Source organism: Emydura macquarii, unplaced genomic scaffold (genome assembly GCF_026122565.2).
Source record: "Emydura macquarii macquarii isolate MOO-44397 ecotype Brisbane River unplaced genomic scaffold, CSIRO-AGI_Emac_v2 contig_1110, whole genome shotgun sequence".
Lineage (NCBI taxonomy): Eukaryota > Metazoa > Chordata > Testudines > Chelidae > Emydura > Emydura macquarii.
Genome location: NW_027131247.1, coordinates 290,643 through 302,213, shown reverse-complemented (window position 1 = coordinate 302,213; position 11,571 = coordinate 290,643). Strand labels below are relative to the sequence as shown.

Genomic DNA, 11,571 nt, shown 5'->3' with positions numbered 1-11,571 from the left:
TTGGTACTGTTCAGGAAACGTGAAAGGGTAATGTGTGGTTGCTGGTGATGGCTCCAGGCGTCGTATTTTAATGTAGAAGTTACAGAACCTGGGTGTAGTATGTTTATGATGAGAGTTAAGGCTGGAGCAGAAAAGTGGAGGTATCAGAGCGGCGGGTGGTCAAAGAGAAGCATTTGAGGTTGAGAATGAGTGGGGCATAGATAGTGTGTTGAATGGCAGAGCCGCTTATTTTCCTGGCTTTTTCAAGTTCGTGTAACTCCGAACCTTAATTCCAAATTAATGAGTATTTCTGTTTCACAGATTTGCCAGGTTTGTCATAAATGTGGGTATCTTTGTGGGTAGTTCTTCACGGGGATAGCAATCAACGTATCCTCTGCTGACTGGGGCCTTGATGTTCCCTATAACCTCTGCAGAGCTGCATGCCTCCCCTGTATTTTCTCTCATGCGCTCACCCCAGGCAGCCCTACGCCTTCCCATGCGGCCTACTTGTCTACCGTGATCAGCTTTTAAACATCGACACGTTCGACGCATTCACACCCCGAGGCCCTAGGAGGTCCTAACTTTCCGTTCCAGGAGTCCAGTCAAACAAACCTCCTCAAATCCGCTAGACTAGGGCTCCCCTCTGGCCAGACAGCAGGTTAGTCTGGGGGAGAAACAGCTCAGCCGGTAACTCTTTTCCTCTCCTTGTCCCCGCTCTGTCAGTGATAGCAATAGGGGCAGGAAGAGAGGGATATTTGTAGCTGGAGGTTCCTCAGTGGAGGAGCTTCTGCCTCCCACAGCTGAGCTCCTGAGCAAGAGGAATCAGTCAGACTGCGAGTTTCCTCCATAGGCTTAACTGCTAGGGAGGGGCGTAGATGAAGGAAGGAGACAAGGAAGTTGGCAGCAGAACCGAGCTGCCAGCATACTCCTAGGTCCCACTTTTCCAAGCCCTATTTTCAGATGCCCTAATTTTATGGGTTCTCCTCATCCCATTAAATTGCCTTCTGGATAGAAGGATAATTATTTATCTTCATTTCAATGAGTGAAAATATTCATAAGGAAAAGGACGCAACCTTTTGTTTGGAATGGGGCTGAGGGAGTAGGGCCCCAGAATGCAGAATCTGGAGAGTCAGCACCACTTTTCAGGCCTGCTCTCCGTCTCTGCTCCACAGCCAAGCTTTTTTCTTGTCCCTCCTCATGTCTCTGCCCCTAGCTGAATTTTGGGCCTAGGCTATACCCACGTTTTCACTGGTTTAGTTAGGCTCACAGCTGATGAACCACAGAATGCTTTCTGTAGCTCCTCGTTACTAACAGGGCTAAGATATGGTGGGAGAAGAGGAAAGCTGAAGTCCAGACTCAAGATTGCAGCTCTTCTACAGAGACAGATGCTGTAGCTGATGGAGCTGAGTGGCTCTATTGGCTTTCCATGCCTGATGATATTAAGGGAGTTGCAACTCATTGCTTTTGGTTTTAAAAGTTCAGCAAGTGTCCTGGGTCTGAGATGTGCAAAGTTTGGTGGTTGCGAGGATGGGAGTTGTGTGTTGAGAGAAACCCTCCAAAAGTGAGAATGTCAAGACAGCTGCAAAAGGGAGAATTTCTTAACTTTTCCTTCTGCAAAAGCTAGTGAATATTTTTCTGAAAACATCGCATGGAAAACTCATTTGTCATCAGAAATGACTGTGCCAGATTTGGAGCCCGAGTAGAACTATATAATTATGGGAAAATAGGGACTTTACTCCTGCTTCAAGTGCAAATCTAAATGCAACCTTCACTCTGGAATTGCTACCAATGCCTGATGATTAACATGCAGCTCATATATTTTCTGATGTTTAAAGGTGGTTGAGCCAGTACTGCAGGAGGAACTTGCGCTACTGAAATTTTTCTGACATGTGAGCACTTGATTAATACTCCAGTGTTAATGTTGTACTCTTGGTAGTTTTTAGCATTTAATTATGGTGGGAGTGATATTGTGGTTAATGGTGTAATGTAGCACTTTCTATTCTAGTCCCTCTTTTCACACTCTCGTCGTTTTCAACTTTCGAGCTGAGATATTCCAAACTTGGCCACTGCCCAGAGGTAAATTTTCGTTTTCCTTTTAAAGTTTGAATATCAGCTGTCAGCGGGACGGGAAGTACACTTTCCCCATGATATAACTCCTTGATGAGAAGTTTTTGAGGAGCCGTGCGCACACAACAGCTGGGGGCGGGGAAGTTGAAATTTGGCAGGGTAGGCCTTTGCATGGCCTGTGCAAAAGAGCTTTGCAAACCTGGTGCTGCACGAGCTCGGTGAATTTCGCCCATGCTTTTGCTAACCTCATAAAATGGGAAGTTGAAGAAGCCCAGCCTGACTGCTCGTATGCAGCATGTACAGCTAAGTCAGCCCTCCATGGGGACTTTGCAAGATGAACAGGGAACAAGAGACAGTTCCCGTCCACAGGAGGGAGCCCAGCTTTGATGCTCCTTAGGAACTTTGCTGCTGAGGGCCTGCTTCTTGTTGGCCTCCAGTGCGGGCGCTGGGTGTTCAGCTGTGGGGGGTCCAGGCGAGTAGTTCGGGTGCTCAAAATTCAGTTGAGACTAGTGCTTAGACACCTTAGACTTGCACTGTTAATGAAGCATGAAGGCTGCATGCAAAAGTCAGAAAAGGCCAAAGTTAACATTGCCCACGTAGTCTTAACTCCAGCTGTGTGTGCATCAACTGCATTCTGGCAGTCTTCAGTTAACCCAGACCGTCTCAAATTATAGCATCACATAGGCTCATCCCATCTTTGTCCTGCAATCATGGGTCCATGTGCAACATCCACAGTGCTGCTCTGTGTATGGCAGACTGCAGACATGGCAGATTTTTTACAGGAAAAGTACCTACTAAATTATTCTTATACAACAGACGCCAGAGGAGCAACAATAACGGTGAAAATCTGCTGGTGTATATAAACCACCTATGTTTGCAGTTAATTTAGTTGCATAGTGGAGTGCCTCATGCCCTGATTTACACCTAAAGGTCCCACCACTGTGCGTGTTGCTGGCTGACAACGAACCAGCTGTGCTGACCAGATGCCTATGCAGGGAGCTCAGGGGAAGCTAGCTTTCCTGTTTGTTTGTGTGCCTGTTCTCTTTTTTTGAGCTTGCTTCTAAACTGGAATGGGAGGAAGGGACACTCAGCTGGAGACTTTGCCAAGCTGGTCTTGTTTTGCGTTAAACCAGAGCCCCTTCAGTAAGGCACATCCAAAGAAGTGGCTGGTGTTTATTCTTGAGCCTCTGTTCCTGCCATGTTTGCTTATGCATATTACTCTTAACGAACCTGGATTGCATTGAAATTTGAGATAACTCCCAGGGACTTCACTGGGACCAGAATATGCCCACTACAGTTTCAGTGCAACTTCATGTACAAACTTGTGTACGGAGTTTAGAGCCATCTGCTACAGCTTTGAAAACAATCGCTGAACTGAGACATTTAATTACAGTGAAGTGCCTTGGAATATATGGATATTTTTATGTCCATTTATGCTAAGAATGGTTTTCATTTGAAATACTTTTTATTTTAGACCCTGTAGGAATCTGGCCTCTTTTCAGATGAAATGTGAAGGCACGTTTGTAATGCTGCCAGCGAGATCCTGGCTCTTCCATATGATCTGTAAAATCGCAGACCTTAGCAGTGCTGTCTGGATCTGTTGGTTTAGATGGAAGACTCTGACCAGGAGCTGAGCTTGTTCCGACTCCTCATGACCAAGCAGTAGGAGAAAGCCACCTAGGGCTGAGTCTGGGGAGCCCGGACTATACACATGCACAAAATAGGACTCTCATCGGGGGCTGTGCTTGTGCTGTGTGTCCGTGTGCGCAGATGGAGGGGTCAGCGCTGGTTGCCCATTGGTCTTAAGATGGAGTTCCAGGTGTTGGTGATGACCGCTAAAGCCTGGACTGGCCTCCCTGAGGGATCTCCCCTCTCCCAGGCCATACTGCCACAGCTGTGCTCAAACTGGATCCCCCTCCTATAAGAGAAGGGTGGCTGGCAAGGCGTCTCTGTGAGGGCTCTGGAACTTGCTCGCCCAACTTTCAGGCCACACTGCAAGAGACACCTGCTTGACAAGGTCTCTGGAGAAAAAGCTGAAAGTCGTCCTAGATGATGAAAGCTGCATGCTTTCCCACATTCCTGTGGAACTGGTTTCAGTGTTGCTGAGGTTAAATTGTATCTCTTGTATAGTCCTTAGGGTGCCTAGCGCCTTGGATAGATGTCTTTATAAATAAACACAATGAAATAGGGAACATCGTTGTGATTTTAGGTAGGAATAAACAAAAGAAGCAGACAAACTCACAGGTCCTGTTTTCATGGACACATCACTGCTAATGAAGGCTGCTGACAATTCAGTTTTATTTTCTCATCAGTTTGTTTCTTAGTTGGATGCTTTTCTGAGTGATGCCAACAGGTTATTTTCCTCTTCTCAGGACTGAGATGGTCGGGTCAATCTCACTCTCCTCATCTCTCTCCCTCTTTGCAAATAACTGTATAGATGGTGGCCTGGAGGAGATGGTGGAGGAGCTCAACAGCGGAAAGGTGATGTACGCTTTCTGTAGGGTGAAAGATCCCAACTCTGGCCTGCCCAAGTATGTCCTCATCAACTGGGTAAGTAGAAAGAGACTGTTTCCATTAGAATGTGGAGCCTTAGGTACATATGTGATTCTCCCTCCATGTGGAAAAGGATACATCCTTGAACCACAGCTGCCAGCCTCTAGATAGCTAATGCCTGGAATGCTTTTGGGGCCAAAGTGCAACTCTCCCCAAAAACCCATGCGAATGTCCAATGCGCTGAAAATGCTAAGGGCTAAGAGGAACAAAATGAGAAGACGTTCCTAGGCCTTCTGAGGTGCTCTGCTCTTGTTGAGAGCATAAGAACGGCCATACTGGGTCAGACCCATGGTCCATCTAGCCCAGTATCCTGTCTTCCGACAGTGGCCAGTGCCAGAGCTTCAGGGGAAGCATGCAGAACAGAGCAGCTGGAGTGATCCACCCCTGCCTTCCCCCTCCCAGTTTCTGGCAGCCAGAGGTTTATGGACCTCCAGAGTATGCTAATTGTAATTGTAATGCTAATTGTGCATTATGGGAAAAAGTGCTTCCTCTTGCTTGTGTTAAACCTATGGAAAAGCATAAATAACACTTCCCTATTCATTTTTTTCCCCCACACTGTTCATGATTTTATAGACCTCCTCTCATATCCCCCCTGAGTTATCTCTCTTTAAGCGGAACAGCCCTCATATCTTTAGTCTCTCCTCCTATGGAAGCCGTTCCATACCCTTGATCATCTTTGTTGCCCTTTGCTGAACCTTTTCCAATTCCACTATGTCCTTTTGAGACGGGGCGACCAGAAGAGGCCACAGTATTCAAGGTGTGGGTACACCATGGATTATTATGGTAGTTAAGCTAGCAGTAAATAATACTGGGTTATTTAGGTTAAGGTTATTATGGCTGTAAACATTTTGAAAGTAGCCTCTCTAGCTTGTTGTGGTTAGCTAGAATAAAATGTTTGAAAGTGAGGGGAATTGGGAGTTGAGGTTCCCCAAACAGAGCGCACGGTGCACAGTTCTTTATTCTGTACAGGTTATTTATACTGCGCCCATCACCGTAGTACCTGAGTGCCTTCCAGCACTCAGTGAAAGCAACAGGACTATATGTCTGCCACGTGTTGTTTGTTCTATCAGCTTCTCTCCGGCGGAGAAGTGTGTGCCGTGGAGTTCTCGTTTTGGGAGGGCTTTAGGTTTTTGAAATGTACATGTTGCTACATAGTGACGTTAGAAGGCCAGTCAAAGAAATATGCCTGCACTTGGAGCAGAAGGTGGAGAGATTTATGGCGGTCCTTAGTGCAGCTAGACCCACTGATCAGTGTGTGTGTTACAGGTCTCCCACTGTGCCTGATCTGGGAAGATGTGAGTCTGTTACAGCGCCACCTTAGGCTCAAGTTGTAGCAGCTCCTGCTTTTAGCTGTTGAGGTTCTCGGTTCAATCCCTGGTGTGTCAGCTAAGATGGCAGCCATCGCACAGACACAGGTTGCAGGCGCAGCACCTAGGAGCAGGTTCCTGTTCTCGAGGAACTAGGCACTGGTAGCTCTGGAGAGGGGATCTGCCACTTGGATGCTTATTTTACATTCTTGTCCATCGCTCTGAGTAATGTTGGCAGAGCTTTGCCTTGGGCACACAGCATCTCTTCCCTTTAATCTGGCCTCCACCCCACCCTAGCGTCGATGTCCACTGTGATGTCCTCCTTCACCGTGGGGGCCCCTTGTCTCAGTTGGGTGTTGCACAGTACATTAGATGAGGTTCTAGGTACTGATGGTTTCTCTTTGCAGACTGGCGAAGGTGTGAATGATGTGAGGAAGGGAGCTTGTGCCAACCATGTCAGCACCGTAGCAAACTTCTTAAAGGTACAGGCATGTTTTTATTATGTTCTCCCTGAACCATTATTTGCCCTCCCCATTATTTCAGATCTGCAGCCCTGGCTTTTTGTCCTTCCGGCCAGGAAAGGTGTAGCCTGAGAGAGGTACAGCAAGTAGGGTAGGTCTCTGGCCACTCCATATTCACAGTCTGGGACCTTGCCGGGTGAGCATGGGCTTCTCCTGCAACAAAAATGCAGCAGAAAGCCACAGCAGGGTGTGTGTTAAAATGCCATTGAAACTCAGCCGAGTCCCCTTAACCACCTGTGAAGTGCATCTGTTGAGCATCCCTTTGGGGCTCGTTGTTGGCAGATACGTAAGTTTCTTTGAGAACAAACATGTTGTAGGGTGGTTGGGTTTTTTTTTTTGCAGTCTCTCTTCTCCTGTGAAAAGGAGAAGAGACCACCCAGGAGAAGAGAGCTACAAAACACCCATTCTCAGATACTTTGTGGATATTTACCTATTAGATTAACAGTTCTCTCTTATATCTGGCAGCCCCTTGAGCTGCAGTTTGTGAGCAAATGGCTTCATTAGACCCTGCTTTCTGTCGCAGTAAATCAGTGAGGAGCATCACTTTAAAAGGGGGCTGGGAGTAGCCACCCACCACAGCCTGCTGCGAAGGGGCGGCCACCATGATGCGTGGGCGTGGCATGTGTCTCCTTCCACCCTTCCCTCTTCCAGGCACTTGACCTTGGGGTTCCTTTATCCTGGCCATTTTACTTTCTACAGCGAGTCCAGAGACTTCAAGGAGCTCGTGGCTCAGGTCTCTCAAGTAAAAAGTACAGTTCAATCCAGTATTCCCTGCAGCAGCTGGAGGAGAATGGGTGACAGCAGCAGCCTGGCTGGGCCTCTTCACGCTCCTTGATTCCAAAACGAAACTTCAGTAGCCCAGCTGGGACCAGATCCTCATGGCTCGCTTGGCCTGTCCCTTCCTTTGTCTCTGTGGGGGTCGGACAAAGCACAGCCAGAGGGGCTGGATGTCCGTTTCCATCGGAAGTGTCTGCCCCACGTGTGTGGTGACGGCATCATGCCAGCCTGCTCTTGCATCACTCTGCGGCAGTGTGTGTGTGTTTGGACAGCAGGATGTTGTCCTTTAGCTCTTGGAGTCGTGTCTCCTAACTGTGCCACTTTTTTCTCTGCTTAGGGCGCTCATGTGACGATAAATGCTCGAGCAGAGGAGGACGTGGAGCCTGACTCAATCATGGATAAAGTGGCCAAAGCTTCTGGCGCAAACTACAACTTTCATAAAGAGAGTAGCAGGTTCCAGGATTCAGGCCCTCAGGCTCCAGTGGTGAGTTTCCGGGACCTTTCTAGGTGATGCTTGCACCTCTGGGTTGCAGGATCACAGGTTGGGATCCGTAGCTCAGCTGGATGGGAAATAGGGCTGCGGGAGTGTTTGGGCTCGATTCTGATCCTGCACTTGTTCTGATGTTGGCAGCAGTGTTTTTGATGGCTTCACCCTCTGTACCTGAAACCTTCTTTATCTGAGCTGATGGCTAGTGCCAGGGTAAAATGAGAGACCAGCGTTTGGTATAGACTTAAACCTGCAGAGTGTCCAGTAGTTTGTGGGAGAAGGGACTCCTGTCCTTCACCAGAGTTGGGCGACAGGAGGTGGGAAAAGGGGAGTGTGGTCTTGTCTGTGTGCCCTGCATAACAATATGTGTGAGGGTGCGGTATCCTCTGGCCCTTCTTTAAGCCTGTGCTTCTCTCCTGTTGATGAAGAGTGGGTTAGATTTGTAACGCGGCTGTGTTTCTGTACCTGGATCAAGAGAGGAAATGGTCACTGGAGTGTGATGCTGCAGCTAGAGACAGAAGATTTGCATAAAGGATCTAGGAGGTTATCTCCCATCTCCTCAGCGAGACTGATCCCTCAGTGTATTCTCAAGTGTTGTCTTGTCAGTAGTGATTCACGAGCAACAACATTTGAATTTATAAAGCACCCTTCCCAAGATGCTAGAGTTCATGTGGGTTAGTGAACAAGAACTAAAGTAAGAGCAAATTCTTCTTAATTTAAAATGTCAACTTTTGTGCTTTCACTGTTCAAACCACCGCAAAAGCATCAGCTTGTCTAACAAAATACATCAGGGTCAGGTTGCTGACTCTCTCAGCTTGGACATACTGAATGGTACTTACTGGATCTTCTTAATCACTTGGGTCTTGGTGCTATGTCATTGCTATTTGTGTCTGCCTTCCTTTCTCTTATTATTGACACGTTGCTGATCCTGTGGTGAGCTCTTGGTTCCTTAGTTTCTGCCCCATTGAGTGGGGGGACTTATTCTTCAAATATATATATAGTTACAACTCTCAATTCTTTTCCCTTTGGGTAATTTCCCTCCCTCATCCTGCCAATTTTGTCTGTCTCTAAAATGCAGCTCTCAGATTACAACTTCCCGTCTCTCTCTCTCTGGGCCAGACTTCACATTCAACATTCCAACATTGGACTTTCCCTTTTCCTCTCCTGCGTTGGGGGAACGTGGAGATCGCATGGCCTGTTATACAGAACCAGGCACTAAAGGGGCCTGTTGAACACTTGTGGGCGCAGTATTCTGGGAGGGGAACCTGAAAGGTGGTGGTTGTGTTGCCAGTCTGTTTCAGTTATATGACAACTAGATCCTGAATGTACAGCGACGGCTACAACTGTGTGCTTCTCTCGTCCACCTCCAGAGCTCTGTCTACCAGAAGACAAACGCCATGTCTGAAATCAAGAGGGTCGGTAAAGATAACTTCTGGGCCAAAGCAGAGGTGAGTCCCTGAGCATCTGATCAGTGAGAGAGGCTTGGTTGGATGAGGAGTTTGGATTTAACCTGAGCTTTTCTGTTACTAAATGCCTTGTCCTCCCCTCCCTAAGGCTGGGCTTTGCTGCCCAGTGGATAGTGGATTCCTGGCATGGGAAGTGTTTGTTCTGCTTTGGGCGGGCGGTGGATGTCCCCAGTTGGTACAGCAGTGGCTGGAAGAAGTATTGGGACCTGTCCTGACTCCTGCATGGCCTGCTGGGTTTGTAAGGAGAAGTCCTGATATTCGGCACAAACCCAGAGTACGGGAGTGAGGATTGGAAGGAAATTGTTCTTCAAGTGAAAATTGAGTGGAGCCTTGTAAGTTTCCACATCTAGGCAGCCCATCTCTGTGGCACTGTCCCTCAGTGCCTGTCTTTAGAAACTGATTTGGTCCTCATCTGAAAGCTTCCAAAATAACAATAATCTCTGGTATTCTTTCCCAGCCTGTTGGGTGTGGGGGTGTGCGTGTGCGTGTGCGTGTGTGTGTGTGTGTGTGTGAGTAAAAAACTTACTGAGGGGAAGCTAGATCAAAGAAGGGAGCTCTGAATATATTGAGGTTTGTGGTCTCCTCTCTCTTGTCACAGTCAGTTCCATAGTTGGGTCTAGCATCGGTGAGAGTCTTGGCTCCTGTCCTCTCAGGTCTCCCACCGATGGTCAGCAGGCTCATGGTTGAAGTGGAGTGTAGCTGTTGTGGGAAGTGTCTCTCGGGTAAATAGGGCCAGTCCCAAGGAGCCTCTGAAAAGGGAGCCAGTGCCCTGAGTGCAGTGCTCCGGCAGGTTTTGTTAAGCAATCAGGCCGCTGTGGTTCTTAAAGGGCGTTTGACTCCATCCCTAGACCCAAATATCAAGCTGCGGCAACGAAGCCTGCAGGTCCCGGATGTGAGTGTTTCCGTGGCCAGGGCTCTGTCTGATGGGACAAGCTCCTGGCCAGTCCTAGCAGGAAGTGGGCATGTTTTGCCCCCCCTGGCTGCTGTGGTATGCGATAGCTCAGAGGAGTCTCAAAGGAGCCCTAGGTTGCAGACTGAGCTAACAACCGTACTCAAGCGGTTGTGCGGTTATCACTTCCATGTTCCCGCGGTTACCGTTTAACGTTCGGTTCCAGCTCCTACTATTAAACCAGCTAGTCCTAGTTCCCCGAAAGCCAAGGGTAATGGTCAGGCCATTTATCTGTGACAAGGGTGACAGGCCTACTTTACTTGACTCCACTTATGCTAACTTGTTGAAGCTAATGTCTTACTGAGTACAGGTCTATAGGTGCCTTGTGTTACAGCTGAATACAATAAAGGCTAGTCCTGTGGGCTCCAGGTCCCAGGTGTTCTGCTCTCTGTTCCCATGAGGAAGGGGAGGACTTGGTCTCGGGACGGCCCTGATTGCTGTCAGGGCTCCTGTGACATCTGCTTCCATGAGTGAGCAAGTTCTTTGAGGGAGGATTCTGTGTTTCTGGGCTCACCCTCCGTGTGGAGTTCCCAGAGGCCGAAGCAGCCCTCCCAGGAGTGTGCGGGGCACTCTCTATTGGAGGAACCATGGCTGCATGCTTCATGCAGTTGCTGACAAAGCATCAGTGTGGTGATGGGGGCTGCAGTGGACGACATGGTACCCAGCAGTAAATCTCTCATGATGCTTGGTGATTGCAGTACAAAGACCTGGTTAGGAGAGAGCTGTTGGGATTTTCCTTTCACGCTGGCAGCTTTAACCAGACTTGGCACGCTCCTTTCCTTAGAAAGACGAGGAGAACCGCCGGCTGGAGGAGAAGAGGAGAGCAGAAGAGGAGCGGCTGCGGCTGGACAAAGAGCGCCAGGAGCGGGAGCTGCAGGAAGCAGCTGGGCGTGAGCAAAAGTTTAAAGAGAGAGCCAGCCAGATTGATGCTCAGAAGTGAGTCTCTTCTTTGCACTGAGAAGCTCTAACAGCTTCCCTGCCTGATTCCAGGGGTCTTTCTCGTCTCCTTCCCTCTGACCCATGGACTGCTTTATTCTCACCACTCTCCCCAGCATCACACGCCATCAGGCTAACAGAGCAGAGGGGCTATGTAGTGGGGGCTCTGCTCTCACTCTCAAGAGACAGTCCCAGTGCCCTTCCAGCCAGATCTCTGGCGTGTCTCCTAAATGTCCCCCTCGCTGCGCCAGTCTCCCCTTTACTGTCAGTGGCCAGGGGACCGTGAGTTTCAGGGGGTGACGGGCCGGGCATACGACCGCGTGAACTCTCCGTTGAAGACCCTCAGGCACGTTTCCTGTTCACGCAATCACTGAAAATCCAGGAAGTCGCCATTAAGGCCATGGTTGCTTCCAAAGATGTCTGTGCTGCTCACCAGCACAACACCCTTGCGTCCTGTACGAGTGAGCACCCACCCACAGCACACACCTGACCTTCCCAGTCCTGCTGACACAGACTGCACAGCCACAGC

The 11,571-nt window shown here is 48.8% G+C and overlaps 1 protein-coding gene across 5 annotated transcripts in view; it reads left to right on the top strand.

Annotated features, from left to right (window-relative positions):
- DBNL (drebrin like) overlaps positions 1 to 11,571 on the top strand; it is a 30,719-nt gene that overhangs the window by 1,942 nt on the left and 17,206 nt on the right. For all 5 annotated transcript variants that reach the window (XM_067545810.1, XM_067545808.1, XM_067545809.1 and 2 more), the window contains exons 3-7: positions 4,484 to 4,596; positions 6,314 to 6,388; positions 7,542 to 7,688; positions 9,062 to 9,139; positions 10,891 to 11,042. In XM_067545810.1, coding sequence (XP_067401911.1) covers positions 4,484 to 4,596; positions 6,314 to 6,388; positions 7,542 to 7,688; positions 9,062 to 9,139; positions 10,891 to 11,042 — 565 coding nt within the window. The remainder of the gene's footprint in view (positions 1 to 4,483; positions 4,597 to 6,313; positions 6,389 to 7,541; positions 7,689 to 9,061; positions 9,140 to 10,890; positions 11,043 to 11,571) is intronic.